The 22,809-nt window shown below is 41.9% G+C and overlaps 2 protein-coding genes across 9 annotated transcripts in view; one reads left to right on the top strand and one right to left on the bottom strand.

The window, feature by feature from the left end:
* The window catches only part of LOC111647725 (uncharacterized), a 105,714-nt gene extending 97,361 nt beyond the window's left edge, over positions 1-8,353 (top strand). For 7 of the 8 annotated variants that reach the window (XM_087171521.1, XM_087171525.1, XM_087171522.1 and 4 more), the window contains 3 exons: positions 2,392-2,511; positions 2,591-2,813; positions 4,549-8,353. In XM_087171521.1, coding sequence (XP_087027647.1) covers positions 2,392-2,511; positions 2,591-2,813; positions 4,549-4,607 — 402 coding nt within the window. In that variant the 3' untranslated portion in view covers positions 4,608-8,353. The remainder of the gene's footprint in view (positions 1-2,391; positions 2,512-2,590; positions 2,814-4,548) is intronic. The other variant, XM_087171524.1, reaches the window with a different exon arrangement.
* A 9,176-nt stretch (positions 8,354-17,529) lies between these two features.
* Positions 17,530-22,809, bottom strand: part of klhl25 (kelch like family member 25) — a 22,662-nt gene continuing 17,382 nt past the window's right edge. The window contains exons 8-11 of the mRNA XM_023397430.2: positions 22,107-22,212; positions 21,859-22,002; positions 21,141-21,557; positions 17,530-19,171 (exon numbers count right to left, since the gene is read on the bottom strand). Of these exons, the coding sequence (XP_023253198.1) occupies positions 21,171-21,557; positions 21,859-22,002; positions 22,107-22,212 (637 nt within the window). The 3' untranslated portion in view covers positions 17,530-19,171; positions 21,141-21,170. The remainder of the gene's footprint in view (positions 19,172-21,140; positions 21,558-21,858; positions 22,003-22,106; positions 22,213-22,809) is intronic.

Here is a 22,809-nt window from a genome sequence, read left to right on the forward strand (position 1 = left end):
GCAGTCTGCTCACCGCCACTGACTGATAAAACATTAAGCAATTCACTGCAGACTTCAAAGGACCTCAGCCTCCTGAGGAAAAAGAGCCGGCTCTGCCCCTTCCAGTAGATGGCATCCGTGTTCAGGGACCAGTCCAGTTTACTGTCCAGGTGCACACCTAGGTATTTATAATTGTGCACCACCTCAGTTTCCTTCCCTCGAGTGTTGACTGGCTGAAGGGTGGGCCTAGACCTCCAAAAGTCCATGACCATCTCCTTGGTCTTGGAGGTGTTCAGAAGGAAGCAGTTCTTGTTGCTCCATTCACTGAGGACCATCGTCAGATCCCTGTACTCCTGTTCCTGCCCGTTCCTGATTCCTGTCACAATAGCTGTGTCATCTGAGTATTTCTGGATGTTGCAGGACTCAGAGTTGTATTTAAAGTCGGCTGTATATAGGGTGAACAGGAAGAGAGCCAGAACAGTCCCCTGTGGAGCCTCACTGTCCCTTAGACACAGTTACCCATCATGACGTACGGTGGTTGTCTAGTCAGGTAATGCACAATCTAGGACGTGAAGCAGGGATCCATCCCCATCCCTTCCAGCTTGTCTTTAAGGATGGTGGGGTTTGATGGTGTTAAATGCCCTTGAAAAATCAAAGAACATAATCCTCATGTAACTGCTTGGCTCATCCAAGTAAGAATGGGCCCGGTGGAGCATGTAAAGGACGGCATCATCCACTCCAATATGTTCTTTGTAGGCAAACTGTAAGGGGTCAAGTGCATGTCCAACCGGTGGCCTCAGAAGGTGGAGAAGCCGCCGCTCCAGGGTGCTCCAAGCAGTGTAGGCCTCCTTGACATTTGCATACAACAGATCAAGTGTCTTATTTTCCCTTGTGGGACCGTCAACATACTGAGTGAAGCCAGTCCGGTGAGAGTGACATGGTTAAAACCCCCGATATTGTAATGAATGCATCAGGGTGCTGGGTCTGTACTCTTGTAACAGTCTTGTGAATGACGTCACACACGACAGCAGGCTCTGCTCGTGGTTGAATGTAAACAACAATGGCGACGATGTGTGAGAACTCCCTCAGTACATAGTACGGTGTAAGACCAACTGCCAACAGTTCAATATCCCAACAGCAGATGATCTTGTTCACTGTGATGTGACCGGGGTTGCACCATCTAATGTTCACAAGCAGAACCAGTCCTCCACCTTTCTTCTTTCCACTTGCTCTGGCGTCTCTGTCCACTTGTACTGCAGTGAAGCCGGGTAAATCCACATAACGGTCGGGGGTGTTGTCATTTAACAAGGTCTCTGTGAAACACATGAGACTACACTCACGATATGCTCACTGGTTCTTCATAAGTGCCTCCAGTTCATCACACTTGTTAGCCAAGGAGTTGACATTTCCCTTGAGGATGATGTTAGAAAAGGCTTATATCTCCATCTCTTAGCCTTTAGCTTAGCCCTGGCTCTGCATCCACAGAGCGGCTTCTTCAGCTCAGCCGGTATGGGATGTTTAACTCCATATCTGGTAAACTTAAAAGCCAAGAGTTTTTCCATTGTCTACATTAATTTCTCCATTGTCAGACGAAACAACAACGTAGAATAAAAAACATAGATCGACAAAAAATATATATTAATATGCTTAAATATATTGCAAAAAACTACAAGCTATGCGGACTTGCTGCCACCTGTTGCCAGCGCATCATTTCAATAGATAGAACCATGTGTTCAGATTCTGGTGACTCCTCAGGCCAGTTTCTTCTCTCTGGACCACCTGGGTCAGTTGAGTTCACTTCTGAGATGCAACCACATTTAAACACAGTCAGACCATCAGAGGCCGGACACAGAGCTCCTCGTTAATCAGACTCATGAAGAGGAAACGAAGGTGAACAGTGAAAGTAAACATCATAGTTACAGAGCCAGTTCAGCTTCACCTTTGACCTACTGTAGTCTTAGGAGCATTGTTGATTTGACTGTGTTTTTGTCATGTTTCTGTTGAATTGTATCTGGTGATGTCCCAGTTTAAGACCTCAACTGTCAATGGACCACAGAGTTACCAACACTGATACCACAACAGGCCTTAGTATAGTATCTGTAATACCAGATTGACTGACGCAGATGCAATTCATCAGTGTACAGGCGTTAGGAGCAACCCGTTGATGGGCTGAATCAGTGAACTGACACACCTGAGCATCATGGTGAGTCAGACCACTGGAGCTCACTTCTTCTGTAATGTGCAGGTTTGACAGCTCTTCATGTCTCTGTGGTCTGATGTTCTGATGTTCAGATAATCACTGGACCCAGAAACAACCAGAACTTCCCACTGTGCCTGCTGGGTTAAAGATGAAACTCTGGGTCCAGGTATTTGTGCTTTCATGTCTCTCATTTGTCCGGGTATTTTCTCCAGCAGGAGCAGCTTCAGAGGTTCCAGCGAACTCCCTCTACCACCTCTGAAGACTCCATGAGGCTCCATGGTTCTGGGTCTTTGGATTTGGATTCAAAGGAAGCAGCAGAACAGCCAAAAGAGGTAAAAATAAAGTCCTCCTCAGAAAAAGCACAGAAAGAGAACAGAGAGGGTGATCTCTTTTTTTCTGGATGTTCCACAGGTGGAGCTCTCATCCTCTGCCCCAACCAAAGAACCTTTCCTCCGCATCGGATCAAAGAGGATGGGCAAAAACTTCAACCCTTTCTCCTCCTCCTCCTCCTCCTCAAAGCCTTATGGAGCAGAGAAGGAGTCCCAGCTCCCCACCAGACTGCTGCAGCTGGCCAAACCCAAAGAGAAGAAGGACAAAAAGAAGAAGGGGAAGGGAGGGGAGCAGACTCAGACAGGTACCAACACATGAACACATGTATTCAGGTGTTCCCTCACCCAGGGTTTTCCCGAAGCACTGGCCGGCGCCAAACAGCCAGACATTAAAGAATTTCCAGCTGGCTACTGCATTATTGTGTTTTTACCTTTAGTCAGATCCATTTGCTTTTGAGAGGAGAAGATCTCAGTGTTTTTAAAAAAACACGTTTTCCCCCAACTCTGCATTTAGTCTGCAGATTCCCTCTGCCCCTACTCTTATTGTGTGTGTCAGCGCTGCACACATGCGTGCACACGGGGGGTCGCGGCAGAGTGGTGACGTGAAACAAATAACCTGAAGATTACGAAGAGGCGATGTGAACCACGCTGGTAGTCACTGTCAGTAAGTGCGATAAAACTTTGGCAAGTAAAAAGCCAAAACTTCATCAATACACCTGTTCAACCATCATAAATGTGTATAAACATAGAAAGACTACAGCCTTATGTTAAATAAAGGTTACGTGTGGAAGATACATTCAGCTTGTGTTTCAGAGGCTGTTTTTAAGGTTTCATTGTTTGAAGCCTCAGATTCCTCCTGACAGTGAAGTCATTGTTTTGTTGACATGTTTTCATGTTGTTCACACCTGTCACACATGATGTTAGATATCTGAGAAACCAAAGGTCCCTCATACAAGACAGAATATAAATTGAAGGGTAAACTATCTGATGTTTGCTCCTCTAGTGAAAATAATCTCATGTTATGTGACATGATTTCACATTATAAACCTGTATTTATTCAGTTTTTGTCACAGTTTTATCGAGTGGCTTCAAACACAAGGTCAGGTCCCATGGGACCTTCCAGGTATTAAAACAAGACAAGGGGACCAACTGTCTCCTGTGTTGACCATCTGAACCTCTGGCAGCATCTGTCAGAGGAATGTCATAAACTGCACATTCTACATAATTCTGATTATTAATCATCATTCATCAGAAGGTCATGGTTTGATTCCCAGCTCCTTCAGTCCACATGTCGGAGATACTGAACCTCAAATACCCCTGAGTGAATGTGTGAGCGAAGGGGTGAATGTTGCTTTTAGTGTAAAGCTCTTTGAGTGGTCGATAAGACTAGAAAAGCTCTGTGTAAGTGCAGAGTCCATTTAAATAATTAATAACTTCAGTTCAGTGTCAGAGTACAAGATAAATATACAGATATGTGAAGAAGTGATACTGCAGTTGTGTGCCCAAGAGCAAGGCTCTTAACTCCCAGCTGCTAAGTGGAGCTGCTCAGTGGTCAGCAGGTCAGACTGTGGTTGTACTGGGCAGCTTCCAGGTGTGTCATTTTGTGAATGCAATCAGTGTGTTCCTGTAAAAGTGGGAGTCTGCCGCTGAATAAATAAAGTAATACAAATAAATAAGCAGAGCAACAAAGTAATATGATCAAATAAAACATGAGCAAACTTCTGGAGGGTGAATCTACAGACTTTGGTCTAAAACAGTCGTTTAGGAAGAAGATACAATACTACCTTAAAACGTGTATGTCATTTGGTTACAGAAAGTAATATGTATGTGTGTATGACATCACTGAAACATGACACAAATACTCTCTTCATTAATGTGTCATAACAAAGGTTGACAGTATTAAACATCAGCCTGGATCTGTCCACAGCAAACTAGATCCTCGGCAGCAGGTCTGTCAGGTCTGGTCTGGTCTATGTAGCTGCTCCAGACGTGTTAATGACAGTTGTCCAGATCTTCACTCGTGTGTTTCTGTCTCCTCAGAAAACAAAATGACAGTGATGTTGGATTCCCAGAATGATGGAGACATCTTCTTCTGCTGAAGACCAGGAGGAAGAGCATGTGAACTTATGAACCTCCTGCTGGACCTTGCAGAAAACAGGAACAGCCTTTCAGACTGACTGGACCATTTTCTGAGGAGCCAGCTGGATTCTCAGGACAACAGACTCACTGGCCTGCATATGTCCCAGGTAAACAAAAGTAATGACCAGGTGAAATCATGGTGAGCTGATGATTCAGTCAGGAGGATTTTAATCACCAAACGTGCCCAGAATACCCCAGGGTCCCACCAGTCCACCACCCCACCACCCCAGGACCCCACCTTCAAATCAGATCTCATCAACATTTAAAACTGTCACAAACTTTAGCATCCTTGAACTTGAACATCCTGAGGAGTCTTTAACATCTGCTCTGACGTTCATCAGTCAACCTGACAAACAGGACTCAGGAAGGAAGACAAACCTGGACATGGTGTGGTGGACACACTTCTCACTGTCCACAATCAATGAAAACATCATTCACCAGAGAGATGGAACAGTCCACAGAGGGCTCAGGACCCAGACTGGTCCACAGAGTGCTCAGGACCCAGAGTGATGGTCTGTGGTGCTCAGAGCAGATGTTTAACATTGCCGTTGTTAGTTGGTTTTTTAGGTGGACACCTCCCTCAGTCCTGAGTATGTGAAACAGACTGTGACAAATGTGTGAACAGGCAATTAACCTGAGAGAGTGATGCTTCATTTAAGATCATTCATCTCCTGAGAATTGAATCGTCAAGTCTTTTCAGTGACTTGGTTCTAATTATACAGAAAATATGAACGTTGTTTAAATCCAAGTGAAGGTTCATTTATTATTCCACACTTCCTCTTTGTAAACAGCATATTGAATTGTGTCATGAATGTGTGTGAAGCCTGTCTAAAGATACAGTTCACCAGTTTTCACTATTTACTTCTAAAGTGAACCACCTGAACTCAGCAGCTGTTTCCTGTCACCAGTGTCAGATGATGCAGACTATAAACAGTTTTTGTACATGACAGAAAGATGAAGTTTCTGCAGCAGAGCTTGGTCAGAACTCACTGAGCTCAGCACAAAACCATCTCACCTCCAGGTCCAATTATAAGCTCTGCTGGAGCTTTCGACCACATCATACAGTCTTCTTCAGTCATCAACTGTAGATGTTCAGACTGTGATTTTTATGATATTTTATAAGCGATTTTAACAGATGTTTGCATCATTGTGATAAATGAAAAGGGTTTTTATGATGTTGAGTCAAGCGAGGCAAGACAATCTTTGAGTTTACAATCAGTCAAAACAAACATCAATCAATCAATCAATCAATCCAATCAATCAATCAATCAATCAATCAATCAATCAATCAATCAATCAATCAATCAATCAATCAATCAATCAATCAATCCATCAGTCTTTACAGATTCAGATATAGTACATTTTTAATACTCTAAAGTATCAGATGGAGCCTGGAGACATTATAAAGCTCAGTTGCTCAGAAGCAGGTTCACGTTTTTAATTCTCCTGTCCTCTGGTCCCCTGGCCCTGAACCCTGGTCACCTGGACCTGGACCCTGGTCACCTGGACCTGGAACTCGGTCCTCAGTTTACCTGCTTCAGTAAAACAGCCTCCTCTTCTCTGAACTGTCATAGTTTTCATGTCAGTTTTTTGTTGCTCAACACTTCCTCCATCTCTTTCACATTAAAATCCTTCAGCACTCCACTGAGCAAAATTTCCTCCCTGTCCCTGAAGGACTTTTATTTTGAAACAAATTAAAGTTACTGCTGTTAAAAGGAGGAAATACACATTGTATTGAATTGACCACGTGTGCCAGTTTAGTTACTGGTATTTTAACTTGTCTCCCGTTTCTGCTGTCATTTACCACAGCCAGGTGTCATCTAGACTCAGACTTTCCATGCTTTTATTTTGGAAGTACAATCCTTAATTAATGAATGAATGTTGAGCTAAGTGTTAATTGATGTACAGCAGTATCATCAGACTTCATTGGATCCTGAGTTGAATGAGGGGTGTTGTTCTCCAGACGCCAAAGGCTCGTATCCTCCCTCTCATCCAGCCACAGTCATAACTCTGATTTACACCACATTGATTTTCTCTCTTCTCTGCAGAGAAGCAGAGAGCCTAAGATCTGTGTCGTTTCCAGCCTCTCTGCTCAAGCACATCATCCCGTCTCTTAATTCCCTGCAGCTTCTCCCTGCTCTCACCCTGACTAGTGTGATTAGCAGCAGTGGTTAGTCCTCCTGAGTCAGAGGCAAACCCTCAGAGGCTGCTTCCTGTGAAAAAAGCAACATTTCACATCATAGCCACTTTCTGAAAAACCACTGTTTCACAACAGCAGCTACACACACTCTCTATATATATATATATATATATATATATATTTTTTTTTTTTTTATGTATATATAGTATCACGCAGCCTGAACAGGACTTGAATAAGAGAACTCTGATATTACAGTTCATTCGCAAAGTTTTCAGACCCCTTGTTGCAGCTTCATGATAAAATAATCATCAGTCCACAATAACAAAAGAAAAAGACATATCTTTGTAAATATGAGCTGTGCCTCACATCGTTTCTGCTCTGTGCAGAAAAAAATCAGAAAGGGTACAACTGATGTGGTTTGGTTCATGATGGACTAGACCGCTAACTACTGGTCAGTGCCTGAAATATCAGCTGTTTACATCACTGACACATCGTCTGTCCTCAGCTGCTAAGCTACATGTAGCATCAAAGTCAGTTTACATGGTGTCATTGGCTAAAGGGGCTTTTCTGATCTTTTTCTAACCTTCAATGATAAAGAAATGTTAACAATGAAGGAAGAAAGCTGAGCAACTGTGATTCAGTTGGACTATGGTTTAACCCACATTTATGAACAGAATGGATTAAACCAGAGAACCACCAAATTTAAAATGTCAAAGATGTTAAAATACAAACCCTATTAATTTATTACTTTGTTTTTATTTTGAAGTTCCTACAATTACATGGTGTTTGTCACATACTGTATGATGGCATGCTATTAGTAAATCAAACTAATCGCTCACCTTGCTCATCCTTCAGTCAATACATACATCAGTTTTAGTTGTACAGTACCAAATCATAACAGACATGATCTCAAGGCTTAACAGAGTCAGGTCAGGATTAAACAATATTATAGAAAAACAACAGCTCCACCATGAAAAACCAAGAGAACCAGGCTCAGGGTGGTGGGTGGCTCAACCAGATGGGCAGGGGGTCTCTGCGTCCTGGAGTAAAAACCAGTGACAGTTTGATCTCATTTTTAATGATTTTATGAGTTAATATATATATTCAGAACTAGTCTGCAGCAACTCTGATCCCTCAAACGAAATAAGCTAAATTACAGACGCAACATTTGATCATAGAATTTAAAGGTCTGAAGAGGAAGTTAAAGTTGGCCTTTCTCTAGCCTCTTCCATATTGTTTCCCTTCAGTGTGCACTAGTTTTACTAAAACCTTTATTAAGGAATCTTACAGTCACATTGGACCCTACAGTTTTTGCACTGTACAAGCTTCTTGTATTTGTACTAAAACCAGAAGGTACAAAGTTTATTTTTCTCTTTTTATGTACAAAGAAAAAAGGGCAAAGCAACAAATGCTGTAAATATGTTTTATGTACAAATTTGAACTTACAAAGTATTGATGACTATGGATTTTATTTCAATGGATGATTGATTTGTTTCTTAATAAATAATAAAGTTTTATTTATCTGTCATCGTCCCGTTTTGGAAATAAATAATATGCTGTTTGTCATGTGATGCGTGTTGGGTGTTTCTTTTGATGAAGTGGTGAACAACATGAAGAGCAAAGAATCAACCAGAGATCACTTTACAGTGGGGTCCAAAGGTCCACTTCAGGTGGTCTTACCCTTTTTTTGTGTGTGTGTGTGTGTGTGTGTGTGTGTGTGTGTGTGTGTGTGTGTGTGTGTTCACTGGTTCATGTGTGGCACAGAGAGGCCAGGATTCACACCTTAGTTATCAGTTCTTTTGTTGTGACTTTTCCTTTATAAGAAACAATCGAATATCAATAGGCAGAGTCTTAATGTTACAAACCGGAGATTTTGCCTATGCTCTCCAGTGGCCTGGTGCTGGAGCTGCCCCTTTGACCCCATGGTCTGGGTGTATATGTATGTACATAAATAATATATATGGGTTTTGGGTTTACAGTTTTGAGAAAAGCATGGAAGGTTTCAAAAGATATGGAATTGTGAAAAACTGTAACCAAACACAACTCCTGACATCTGACGTTGTTTTAAATGTGCTTTATGAATAAGTTTGACTTGAAAACGCACAACAGACTACATGGTAATACAGGAAGAGGCTGTGGAAGTGGTGGGAGATAAATCCCAGAATTACGGCAGCAGGGTAAAGGTAAAAGGTAAAGAGCCCAGCTGGACTGGAGGAGCACTACATGTTCTACATATATGGACATATATGGTGTAGACATAATTGACTGGAACATGAAGAGAACATGAGACGCTTGTCTGAACTATAGTCAGGTTTAGTAAAGGTTAGGCATGTGAATATGATCAGCATTGTATATTACAGTTTTTCACTTTTGCAAAAACACAGTTCCTGAAACTAAGGCCCTGTTTGTCAGAGCTCCACACACACAAACCAAAACCATTTACACAAAATACAAAACATGTTACATCTCTCGCAAAAGTAAGCACTACATCAATAACTAAATAAACTTCTAAAAATGATACTTTCTCTCCCAAACTTTACAGACAAACACCAAATATATAGATCTTTCCACTACCAACTGCACACGACTGTGCTAAATCTAAATCTAAATCACATTTCTACTTTTCTAGTGATATATGCTAAGTATAAAAACACTATTACAGTACTGTATGTTTTTGATATTTCTCATTTGTAGCATGCTGTAAATATGAACACAAACCCAATGGTGAAACCAAAGATGACATGAACATACTGTACTGTAAAATACAGTAGGCCTATACAGTATTGCAGAGAAGAATTGTCCTATTTATTCTGACCAATCCTCTCGCCACTCCCTGTCCTGTGTCCTCTTGCTCCTCTTCCTCCTTCACCTCTTCCTCTTTCTGGTCTGCCTCTTTCTCCTCCTGCTCCTTCTCCTCCTTCTCCTCTTGCTCTTCCTCCTCTTACTTGAACACCTCTTCCTCTATTTCTTTCTGCAAAGTTGTCCTCCATTGTTGTGCACACCAAAGAGCAAACCTGACTCCTATTTATGGAGATCAAGCTGTGATTTATGTGTGATCTGATTGTTTACATTAATTTTCTGTTAGAGCTCATTCAAGAGACCAGATGTTTCTTTGCTCCACAGACACTTCCCCACAGTTCCTCACTGTTCACACCTGGGGGCGACGCACCAGGGACCTTACTGACCAGTCAGTGTTGGTCAGTGTGTGACATGTGACCCCCCAGGGCTACCTGAGAAACCAGCTCTCTTGCCAGCCTGCAAACACTCTTCTCCTCAACAGTAGCGACCTGCTTCGGATTAACTGAGAGTGAACCAAGTTCTCTTCAGAATCAGCAGCTACAACACAAGGTCAGCCAGCTGATCCAAGCAACAGGAAGCGACCCAACTCACTGGACCCAGGACCTGTTTGTTTTGTTCCAAGGACTGGGTAACGTTAACTGACTGCCTAACCTCCCCTAGCACAGCATAGCACAGCTAAGCAGCAGAAGTCCTAACTTTGTTAATGTACATGTTGATTAATGTCTTGTTGTTGTAATGTTTGCTTAGGTTGTGGTCAGTCACACAGTTAATCAGGTACTCGTATGTTCACACACATACCTGTAGTACGTCTCAGTTCTAGAACCTGCAGGCAGCTAACCTTCTCCCTCTAACCTGGTACCTTTAGATTACATTAGCTTGTGGTCGCAAGAAGGTTTGCTGTGTCTCCCAGCACAGTCTCAAGAGCATGAAAGAGACACCAGGAGGCCGGCCGTTACACAAGGAGAGCTGGACAGGGCCGTAGAAGGCCATCAACCCAGTAGCAGGAGAGGGACAGGGGAAGAGGAAGGGAGGTTGGTGTGTGTGTGTATGTGTGTGTGTGTGTGTGTGTGTGTGTGTGTGTGTGTGTTTGTGTGTGTGTGTGTGTGTGTGTGTGTGTGAGTGTGTGTGTGTGAGAGTGGCCATTTTGAGTAGTTCCTTTGTTTACCACCATCTTGTGTAAGTCTTCTTTGTTCAGGTCATGTGGTCACAGCGACCAATTTGAATCAGCCATCTTGCTTTGTCTGTGTCCCCACAGAGACACCCCCATTCACACATACCCACACACACACATACATGTATATACTAGATTAGACATTGTTTTCTTACTCTGTTCCATTGTAAATAAATGTCTTTAAGTATAACTACTGGTGTATTTAATGATGCGCAAGTGTGAAAATTGTCAACCTCTACTTTACTAAGAATTCCAATCCTTCAACTTAAATGGTATGGTAATTTGGTTATAGTTATTAAGATCATTATTAATCAGAGTTCCAGATTAATATTAATAATTTGAGACTGAAACAATATTAGCTATTTTGCTTATTAGTTTAGGCTGTTGCCCCCGAGGACTTCTAATTCATTTTAAAGTTATTATTGAATGATAATATTATTTTAATAATTTTTTCTTAATTTATGATAGCCAATAAATTGATATACAACCGAAGATCCAACATTTACGGTGTCCAGCTCATGAGGCAGAGCTCAGACCCAACCTTCACATGTGCATTCTGAGTTCAGGTGATTGCTAATTGAGTGTGGTGTTTCAGTGGCAGTGTTTAACAATTAACACACAAGTTTCAGTTTTGAATGATGTGTCTAATGTAGAGAAGTGTGTTTGGTGTTTTGCAAAACACTGTGTGTAGTGTTTTGCAAAAAGTATGAGGCCGTGAATGTGCATATAATTGTGCAAATCTGGGCTGACATTTTGCTCCTTGTGTGTCGAGTTTCAAAAATATGTGTATTATTTTTAATTTTAGTGTGTAAGCAATCATAAAAAACTGTATAAGTTAAGCTCATTACAAATTTGTAATTATGGCACCTGTGCACACCTTCATGTCCACATCACTCCGTCTGCCTCCTCATATATTCAGTGATAATCAGATCACAGTCATGAAGTGGTGGGTTTCCTGTCATCAGTCTGTCTTTGTGTGGATTTAGTCTCTGTGGACACAGTGTGAGAAAACAAGCTGCACAGTTGTAGCTTCGTCAGCAGGACAGACAAAGCCACAGCTCTCGGCTCGTCCCACTTTGTCTCAAACTTCACAAACAACAGTCACAGTTAAACTGTGGAAAACGTGGAAAACTGTGAAATAGATAAAACCTGGTAAGAAATTCTGTTTCTGTTTTGGCCAATTGAATCTATTTCCCATAGATATGAGTCATCGTGACTGGGAGGGCCATGAAGGCAGTTCATTGTTTGTTTGGTCTGCAGCATGTTTGGGGCTTTTTGTTTGTGAACATGTGAACATCATGTGTACTGTAAACAGACAGAAGAAAAAAAAAAGTGAACTTTTGGAATTTCTTGCACTTATTTATAAATTTGCCTTCAGACCTTCATTTAATAGGATTTATCTTTCTGATTTTGACATTACAGCCTTGGTCTATCATTTTGAAATTAAATGAAATGAAAACGGTTGACAGGTAGGACAAAAGCTTGTTCAATGATTATCACCTCTAAAAGCCATTTTAAGATGTCACAACTGGCAAAGATAACCTCTAAGATCGAACTTTTATTACCTACATTACCTTATATTACCTACCCTACCTTTTTGAGATTCTTATTTTGAAAGTGTGTCCATGTCGTGGAGATGGCGTGTGTCTGTATACATCTGTGCTTGTGTGTTTGGCAGTATAAAGAGCCAATAATTCCCTCTTACCATTGTTGGGACTCAATCATTCAATAGACCAAATGTTTCTTTGCTCCACTGGACAAAGGAACTCACACTCCACAGTTCCTCACTGTTCACACCTGGGGACGACCCTTCCCCCCACGGACCCCACTGGCCAGCCAGTGTGGGTCAGTGTGTGACATGTGACCCCCAAGGGTGTCACCAAACAAAACGAGTCCTCTAGACCTCTTCTCTCTCTCTTCCCTTCTTGGCTTGCTCTGGAGAGCAGCTCCAGCTCTCTCCTCTCGGTTCTTCAAAGGGCAACAAGGCCCCAGAAACCAGCTCTCTCTCGCCAGCCTGCTCACAGGAGCCTGCAAACACTCTTCTCCTCATCAGCAGCGACCTGCTTCGGATTAACTGTGAGTGAAGCAAATCGTCTTCAGAATCAGTAGCTACGACACAAGGCCAGCTGATTTTCCAAGCAACAGGAGTCGTAGCAGAGTTAGCATGGAACAGCTAACTCTGTGAGGAGAACAAAGGAGATAACAGCAAGCAACACAGCCAGACAGGACTTTACTCCACCAGGAAGCCTCCCAACTCACTGGATTTTACAAAACACTGGAAAGGACCTGTTTGCTTGTTCAAAGGACTGGGTAACGTTAACTGACTGGGCCTAACCTTTCCCAGCACAGCATAGCACAGCATAGCTAAGCAGCAGAAGTCTTAACTTTGTTAATGTACTTGTTGATTGATGTCTTGTTGTTGTAATGTTTGCTTAGGTCGTAGTCAGTGATACAGTTAATCGAATACTCGTATGTTCACACACATAACAGTACGTCTCAGTCCTAGAACCTGCATGAAGCTAACCTTCCCCCTCTAACCTGGTACCTTTAGATTACATGAGCTAGGCTAACAAAGAAACTCACACCTTCCCTCTCACACACACCAGGTGGTCTCAGCGGCCATTTTAGTAGTTTCTTTGTTTACCGCCATCTTGTGGTCTTCTTTGTTCAGGTCATGTGGTCACAGTGACCACTTTGAGTCAGCCATCTTGACTTTGTCTGTGTCTCCACAGACACGCACACATACACACACACACACACACACACACACACACACACCTGTATATACTAGATTAGACATTGTGTTTTACTCTGCTCCATTGTAAATAAATGTCTTTAAGTAACTACTGGTGTGTTTAATGTTGCACAAGCGTGAATATTACCAACCTCTACTCGGTAGAATTCCAATCCTTCAACTGTAACTTACTGTTGATTTGGTCTTTTGGTTATAGTTTGTAAGCTAATGGTTAATCAGAGTTCCAGATTAATGATAATAAATTGAGACTAAAGCCATATTGGCTATTTTGCCTATTAGTTTAGGCTGGTGCCCCGTGAACTTTAATTCATTTTAAAGTTATTAGAGATAGCAGAAATGTTAGGAGTGGCCAAATCAACAGTTTGGTACATTCTGCGCTGGTGAGCTTGGGAACTCAAAAAGGCCTGGACGTCCACGGAAGACAACAGTGGTGGATGATCGCAGAATCCTTTCGATGGTGAAGAAAAACCCCTTCACAACATCCACTCAAGTGAAGAACACTCTCCAGGAAGTAGGTGTATCAGTATCTAAGTCTACCATAAAGAGAAGACTTCATGAGAGTAAATACAAAGGATTCACCACAAGGTGCAAACCATTAATCAGCCTCAAAAATAGAAAGGCCAGAATTGACTTTGCCAAAAAACACCTGGAGAAGCCAGCCCAGTTCTGGAACTGCATTCTTTGGACAGATGAGATTAAGATCAACCTGTACCGGAATGATGGGAAGAAGAAAGTTTGGAGAAGAATTGGAACAGCTCATGATCCAAAACATACCACATCTTCTGTAAAACATGGTGGAGGCAGTGTGATGGCATGGGCATGCATGGCTTCCAATGGCACTGGGTCACTTGTGTTTATTGATGATGTGACAAAAGACACAAGCAGCCGGATGAATTCTGAAGTGTATAGGGATTTACTTTCTGCTCACATTCAGCCAAATGCAGCAAAGTTTATTGGACGGCGCTTCACAGTACAGATGGACAATGATCCAAAACATACTGCAAAAGCAAACCAGGAGTTTTTTAAAGCAAAGAAGTGGAATATTCTGCGATGGCCGAGTCAATCACCAGATCTCAACCCAATTGAGCATGTATTTCACTTGCTCAAGACAAAACTTAAGGCAGAAAGACCCACAAACAAGCAACAACCGAAGACAGCTGCAGTAAAGGCCTGGCAAAGCATCACAAAGGAGGAAACCCAGCGTTTGGTGATGTCCATGGGTTCCAGACTTCAGGCAGTCATTGCCTGCAAAGGATTCTCAACAAAATATCGAAAAGTAACATTTTACTTAGGGTTATTTTATTTGTCCAATTACTTTTGAGCCCCTGAAATGAGGAGCGTTTGTATAAAAATAGCTACAATTCCTACATGTTTAATCATATATTTTTGTTCAACCCCTTGAATTAAACCTTAAAGTCTGCACTTCAATTCCGTTGTAGTTGTTTCATTTCAAATCCAATGTGGTGGCATGCAGAGCCCAAATCATGAAGATTGTGTCACTGTCCAAATATTTCTGGGCCTAACTGTATATGGGAATATAGTGGTATAGCTTTATTGCAGATCAAGTTCTGTTAGGGCATGTACATGTGTGTATACATGTCTTGCTATGGTTGTGGTGACAAATTTGGGTTTGAAACCATCAGTAATTATTGTTTTTTCAAATGGCTCACAACTAGCAGTAACATCAGTATGTGTCCTCCTTCACAGAAGGTTTCCAGGGGCTCTGTCTCTTATGAATTATGTATGTGTCTGTGCCACTCAGGGTGGAAATGGACTGGAAAAACATTAAACTACATTTCAGAAGGAAATGTTGTGGCATCAAATGTGCCCACCTGAGATTTTGAAAACAATTCTTCAACAGTCAACAGATCATCTATCTCTTGAACTGGACACCAATGAGTTTCTTTCCAGATCATAGTCCAGGTAGAGATCTAGTGCACAGCTGCAGCTTCACAAACCTGTGCCAAAGACTGGACCCATTCCCCTTTTCTAAACCACTTCAGGGACTTGTTCCCTTTACTCTGACACTACATGGACCTTAATGGATAATAAATATAAATGAAGTATTAGGAGTAATACTGTATAAAAAGGTTCATAACTACAGATTGCAGAGACAATGTATTGAATGGATTATATTCACTTGTCCTTTCACTTCCCCAAACCAACTAATTTGGTTTTGTCCATTTTGGTTCGATAGATAGTCATTTCTTTTAAATGCTTTTAAATCAAGATCTGAGTTTGTAAAATTAATCAATTTTTATCAATGTGATAAAATAGAAGCGAGGTGGTTGTAGTGGGTGTAGTAGAATTCCAAAGTCTCTAAATTATTCACACAGCTCCTAAGCCATTAAAAGTGAATTAGGTGTCGACTGTGGTGTCCATACAGTAAATAAAGTAAACAGTAGAAATAGAGGCTAAGTGCACATCAGGTGTAGATTATAAGTCTTTGAATTGCATGAGCAGATAAGGTTAAAGAAATGAGTCAATGTGCTGCTCCCTGATTTCGCTTTGGATCTTAGTAATTGTTCATCAGGTAAGGTGCAGCTTACACACACAGCTAGGATCACTTCATGATCAGGGCTGTTTGAGTGCAGTATGTTATTTGAAAAGTGGTTGTTTGTTCCTGAGGCTGTCGAGAGACCTTCAGTGACTTTCACCACATTATTGAGCCACACAGAAAATATACTGTTAAGCTCCTCCATGCCTGCCTGCTAGATATTTTTAGACAGGGACAACCTTAAATAATGCACAAGGAGTGTATGTCTGTGATAATGTAAAGAGAAAATGAGATGTGTGGCTTGTGGACCTAAAGTACATGTGAATATATACTTTAGAGTTTCCTGCCCATTAAAGCTCATGGAATTGACTTGATTGAATTGAAAAGATTAATATTTAGGCAGATTAATGGGCTTCACTGCTTTTTCAGTGGTGTCCAGAAGTCTCAGTGTATTACAGTTCATAAATGGGAAAATGCTGCTTTGTGAGGTAGTGGCTCCATGTGCCAGCTAAAGCCCTCGAGGTTTAGCTGGCTGCATCCATCAGATACCAACGTTTTTCTGGCTGAACGTTAGTAACGTAGTGATCAGACCAGCCATTGTATCTCTTTGATAAGCACTGTTGTTTCACTCTGAAGGTTAATGTGTTAGCAGAGCTAACTGGGATTCAGTTTCTACTAAAGGTGACTAATGACACCAGATAAACAAGCTCAGGAGGAGGAGGGCAGAATAAAAGCACAGAAATGGAACCAGTCTTTGCAGTCTCACTTGTGTACCCACGGACCTCTGCTATTATATAACTGAGGCTGCAGTGTGGACCTGAAGTCTGAAATGGTCTGCAGTGACACTGACATGCTAGTGGTGTGGCTCTAGGGATGTTTGTCAGTATAAAAATAAAGCATCTTGAAGCCGATGATGGATTGCCACAGACATTCATGGTCCCAGAGGAGTGCTGTGCCGCAGTCCCACAACATGGCAACTTTGTTGGCAGCTGGCCACAACGTTCATTCTAGGAACTCCATTCAAATGTCAACACGTGCGGCATGATATGTTTGATAATTTCCAAAATATTCAACGTTCTGTCAGCAACTTTTTTCCATTGAAATGAATGGAGGGAATGTTCACAGCCGAAGTGGGAGAAAATGATGAACTGTTCTAAAAACTGAACTATGACCTTCAGAGTGGCAGGAGTCAGGTCCCGGTGTTGTCCAGCCCTTCTTACCTGACACTCTTTCTCAGATGTCTGCCATTGTAATGGTTACTGGCTCTTGTTTGCTGAAGTTGCTGTGGTCTGCTCTTATATATATTGGATATCACACCAGCTGCAGTGCAGATTTTTTCTTGTGCTGTGCTGAATGGTGAAGTATATTTATAAGACATCATATGCTGTGATTTCTTTACCGGACTGTCACTTTGTCATTGTGTGACATGAGTTGAAACAGACATGATAAATAAATTAATGTTCCCTGAAAACGGGACATCTTCCATTTTTTTCCTCACATACAAGACACATACAATTGAAAAAGTTGAAAAAGTAAGTCACTGTTTATATTCACCAATACAAACTGACAGTATCCAACATGTTCCTCAAAGAAATTCCTGTAGATTTTCCAAATAATTTCAAAAACACCTTCCTCCTCACTTCTTTTTTATAAAACAGCTGAAGAGTATTTCACAATCAACTTGATTTCTACACTACACCTCACAGCAGCTATGAACAGCTGAACAAGGGACAAGTGCAAAATTACTTAAAACACCAGCAAATTATGTGCATTATCACAGAGACAATAAAAAGTACCAGCCATGATGCATCTGTGTCCTGCACAAACCTTCTTCATCCACTCGGTGCCACTTTGTTCTGATATCTCAGTTTTGACTTTTTCATTAGTGACTTTGTCATCATGGGGAATCGGAAAACACTGCTAATGAATGCACTGAAAAACATCAAGTGCTCAGATGTTACAGAAGAAACAAAGAGGATTCAGCAGCATGGCGGTTTCTGCAGGACACTGTCCACACGGCTGTTCTGTGCTTCTCATACATGTCCTATAAAAACCTGACAAAATGCACATTGTCTGAAGTAAGACTTTGTGACCTTTTGGCCTCCTGCCACAACCCTGATCTTCCTGTTCACTGTTTTAGTTTATTAGTTCTCAGTTTGTGTTTGCTGCTCCTTCCTCCAACACTGAAACACAAAGGAGTGTCCGAGTCAGAACTGTCTCATGTGCATTCATGTCAAACCCACAGATCGTGTTCCTAAATCTCTCATTTGCTTTCATATCATGTAACTTACATTTAGAGCTTGGCAACGGTCTCAACACTTTGTCACTCATGAAAGGCAGAAGCAAAAAGTAAATAAACACTGTCACATCAAATGTTTGTACTGAGGCTCCAGCAGACATCTGTCATTGTGCTCCTGAACTGCATCAAGCCTCATCACCAAAAGGACAAGATGAAGTTAAAATACTGTGTTGACACCATGGTTTGAGTATGACACAGTGAGGATCCAACAATTACTTTGACATTGAGCTCAGAGGAACCAACCAGTCTCGTAACAACTGAATTTGTAATGAAGAACTGTCCAGTGTTTTTAGATTTTACTGGTGTTACAGCTTTCAGCTCATCATTCATTTCATCAGCTGCTTATATCAGATAAGTGTTTGAGTTTATGTTTGTGAAATGTTTAACATGGTTGTCACAGTCTCTGGTTGTGGATCACTGACCAGTGAACACAGTTAACAGTCTGTTGATGAGTGATTACAGCCTGTGGTGAAACCTCTGTGACCTGCTTACCATTATGTTGAATCAATGTGCTCTGCTTATGTCTTTGCACTGGAATGGTTTAGTAAAGTATTTCAGGACTAATGAGACATAAAAGAAACATGGCCTCAAAAAACACACACATTCGTTTCTGTGAGTGTTCCATCAGTCCATCAGTCAGTCAGGTTCATCAAAATGCTTGAGTAGATTCACATTATTTAGGAAGCATGGTATTCAAAGAAGTCCTGTGTGTTAAGACGTGGGTGGTGAGCTGTCGTTAGCTCCACCGCTCAGGACTGATTCAAAGTCAGTGAGGTGCAGCATGTTCTTGTAATGATTGGTCCTGTGTACAGTTGCTGACTGCAGACTTAAGTCTCAGATTCTCCTCCTGCCGACGTCACCTCCTGAAAAAGACAAGAGGACAGAGACAAGACAAATGTTAGAACATGTCAGCCGTGCACTGTTTGTCACACCTCAGGTTGTTTATCCTAAATCAACACAGCAGCTGTTCAGTTTCATAAGTCCATCAGATCTCACAGTTCCTCATTATCTGTAGAAGCTGAAGAGTTGTTCTGCCAGCTGAGACTGTGGCTCCTGTAGTTCACATCATTACTGATTACTGATGAGCCTGATGACTGTTCTCAAACTTTTCCAGGTTGTTTACTGGTTTTTATTGCAGATTGAAAAAGCTGTTTTAGTGATGCTGTAGGACCAGACTATTCCCTGGAAAGCGTTAGTCCCTCTCCTCCTTCACAGACTGTAGAGGAGAGGTGACAGACACAACGTGAAAATAATACTTGTGCTGTGTGTAAGTAGATATGAATTTCATCACAGCTGAAGAATCTTGAGTCTGGGTGGAGACCAGACACTGAGGAACAGGCGCAACATTTAACATTTCAGCCTCACACTGCAGCCCCACTGACTTTTTTTTGTCCGATAGATAAACGTTATCTTGCACATTTATTTCAGCAACTCCGTCAAATATCCATCTATGTATGATATATTTTCGCTATTCTCACAGAAGACAAGAGAGCTCTCTCTCTCTGCCTGCCTGCTGTTTGTATGAGCGGAGGGCAGGGGGGCGGGGTTGTTGTTCCAGTGACACACACACAGAGACACACACACACACACACACACACACACACACACACACACACACCAGACATCACATCGCACGCACCAACTCAAGCTCGTAGCCTACCTTGGCGGAGAGAACCAAACGGTCCAAAGTATGGCTCTACTGTAATAGAGTTGATGAAGTCAAAGCCTGTTGTCACAAGTGTGACAAATGTTTTGTTTGTTCAAGTTTTTTTTTTTCCTCAAAAAGTATCGATAAGAGTACCGTTAAAGTACCGGATCTATAAGCAGTATCGGTAAGAGTAGTAGTACAGTTCTTAACATACCCATCCCTAAGCAGAAAATTGTGGATGTAAAGTCATCAGTGCTCTGCGGTTCTGTGATCAATGACCTCTAATTGATCTCTGTCTTGTTACTTATTGACCTGGCTGATATGACACTGACACACTTACATCTGAGCTGATGGCAAACATACACAAATGTTGGCACAGTTTTCTGCCTCAGCCTCTGCCTCCAGCTGTGCATCTGAATACGGGTTAATCTTCTGTCGTGCATTAACAAGAAAGAGCTCTGCATTAAATGCTCCTGTTCTGATAAATATTGTGATGCTTGGAAAGCAGCAGCAGTGAAAATCTTAACTGTGGAGCTGGAAAATCACACGTAGGATTATGTGTGTCCTGCAGTGGAGGCAACAGGCGACAGGGACGCTTCAGATTCTGAAGCTTGTGTGAACATCAACAGCTCCAAAAGAAAAATAGCTTCTTACATAAGAGACGTGCAGGTAGACAGTAAGTAGAGTAGATGCAGGAGGTGAATGAATGAGACAGAGGAACAAGATATACGACAGAGGAGGCGGACGTGCACCCAGTTTCATAACATGAATATTTGAAGTGGTGGAGGTTTGCGAAAAGAGAGGGAGGGGGCAGATGATGCAGCACTGGGTGGACAAGGGTGGAGGATATCTGTGTATACACAGAGGATATATGCAGTGGGACGCCACTGTGTGGATTCTCCCTGCACTTAGAAAGGACAAAATAACCTGAGGAAGAAAGCTCCTTTTACTGCAGAACAGTCTGCTCATCAGGCGACCTTTACGTAGTTCCCCAGGCAAATGACACTCACATCTATGTGTCGGAGTCATAGAATATAAACATCTGAAGGCGACAACATTTCCTTCAATGAAGATCAGACTGAAATCATTCTTTTAAGGTGCTATACACAGGCTCTTGACCACACCCTGTTATTATCATGTTAAACCACCCACTGATGTTTTAATGTCAGTCACTCACAGCGTACCTGGAGTTACTGGCTCCTGGTGTCTCCCCGTTAGGCCGGCAGGTGTTTCCAGGTGCTGACAAAGGCAGTGGGGATCAGTGAATAAGGCACAGTGGTGATGGAGTTCCAACTATCTGATGTGGGATCGTAGCAGTCCAGTGTTTTACACCGTTGCGTCCCAAAATATCCTCCCACCACATACAGCTTATTTCCAGAGGCCACAGCGTGGCAGCTCATCCGTTTGGACGTCATGTCGCCCACTCTAGTCCACAGATTGGTTTCACAGTCAAAGCGATAAGCAGAGGCAGCAGTGAATTCAGTGTCGCCACCCATGATGAAGATCTGGCTTCCTAAGACAGCGGCTGCCGTGTAGCGCCACGCCTGGGGGCATTCAGCTGCAATATTCCAGCGGTTACCCACAGGGTCATAGCACTGGACCTAAACACAGAAGGCACAGAAGTTAGACAATTCTGACAGTGTTCATGCACAACACTAAAACTGGCTGTAGGACTGGTAGGACTTCTAACATACTGTATGAAAGCAAGATTTCAGAAGAGTGTGCATGAGAAGTAAGTGTATCATTGTAAAGAAAATTTCATGACCAATTACTGTTCCATAAAAACTTAAATTACAACATTTAAATAGCAGCTATGCTATTTGGTTTTTATGGTGAAGGTTAGTGAAAACTGAATTGTGGAAAGCTGCCGTTTAAGAAAGGTAAACATACAAATCCACCAACCTTGGAGGCCTTGTCTCTGTGTATGGTGGTCCCACCAAAAACAAAGAGTTTGAGTTTAGCGCTGACCACAGCTGCATTACTGACTCCATCTCGCAGAGGAGCCATCATGGTCCATTTATTGCTAAGAGGGTCGTAGCGCTCGACCTGGGAACACGTGACACATGACACTCATTCATTCGTTGTTAAAACTGAGATAAAAACTGTAAATGATGAAACTATGCTCATGTATAAGTGGATGTGTCTCAGACCTGTTTCAGGGAGACGGATGGAGAGGCAGGAAAAACTCCAGCGATAGCTGTATGACCTCCAACCACATACAGACTGTTCTCCAGCTCAGCTGAGCCATGGCCAAACCTGAGGAAAGAACAACCACATTATGTGTCTGTGTGTGTGTACTTTACAAAGTGGGCTTTTCATAAAATATTGTATAATGTGTGAGTTTGGGACAGACACCTGAAAACTGGGAACCCTGGTTTAAACAATAAGGACTGTATTTTTATAAACCATGTGTGCCCAGTGACACTACAGCTGTCAAGTTTAGTTGGACCCAATAATCACTTTACAGTAGAGCTACTGAGCAGGCTGCAGTGCGATCAAGTAGACACTTGTGTTATGTTACCCTGTTCATTACCTACATAGTATATCCTAACTACTGTGTCAGCATCACTTCATGTCCTGGTAAACAGAAAAAAAACATGGGATTGAAACAAAAAACAGGAACAATTAGTCTCTTGTCTTACTTGTGACACAGCTTAAAAACAGTCTCTATCACATTACCCAGATTTTCCGTCCATTTTCCATGTGGCACAAACTTAAACCAAATATTCTGAAAATCAATAATAGAAATTTTTCACGCAATAATTTTACCTGCTACAGATCAAAATGTCCATGATCACATTTCAACTGAACTGCATGGACATGTACTATTCTACTTGAATGTGTACCACTCTA

Source organism: Seriola lalandi, unplaced genomic scaffold, assembly GCF_002814215.2.
Source record: "Seriola lalandi dorsalis isolate HSWRI2012SDOR001 ecotype SW California unplaced genomic scaffold, Sedor1 jcf7180002055008, whole genome shotgun sequence".
Lineage (NCBI taxonomy): Eukaryota > Metazoa > Chordata > Actinopteri > Carangiformes > Carangidae > Seriola > Seriola lalandi.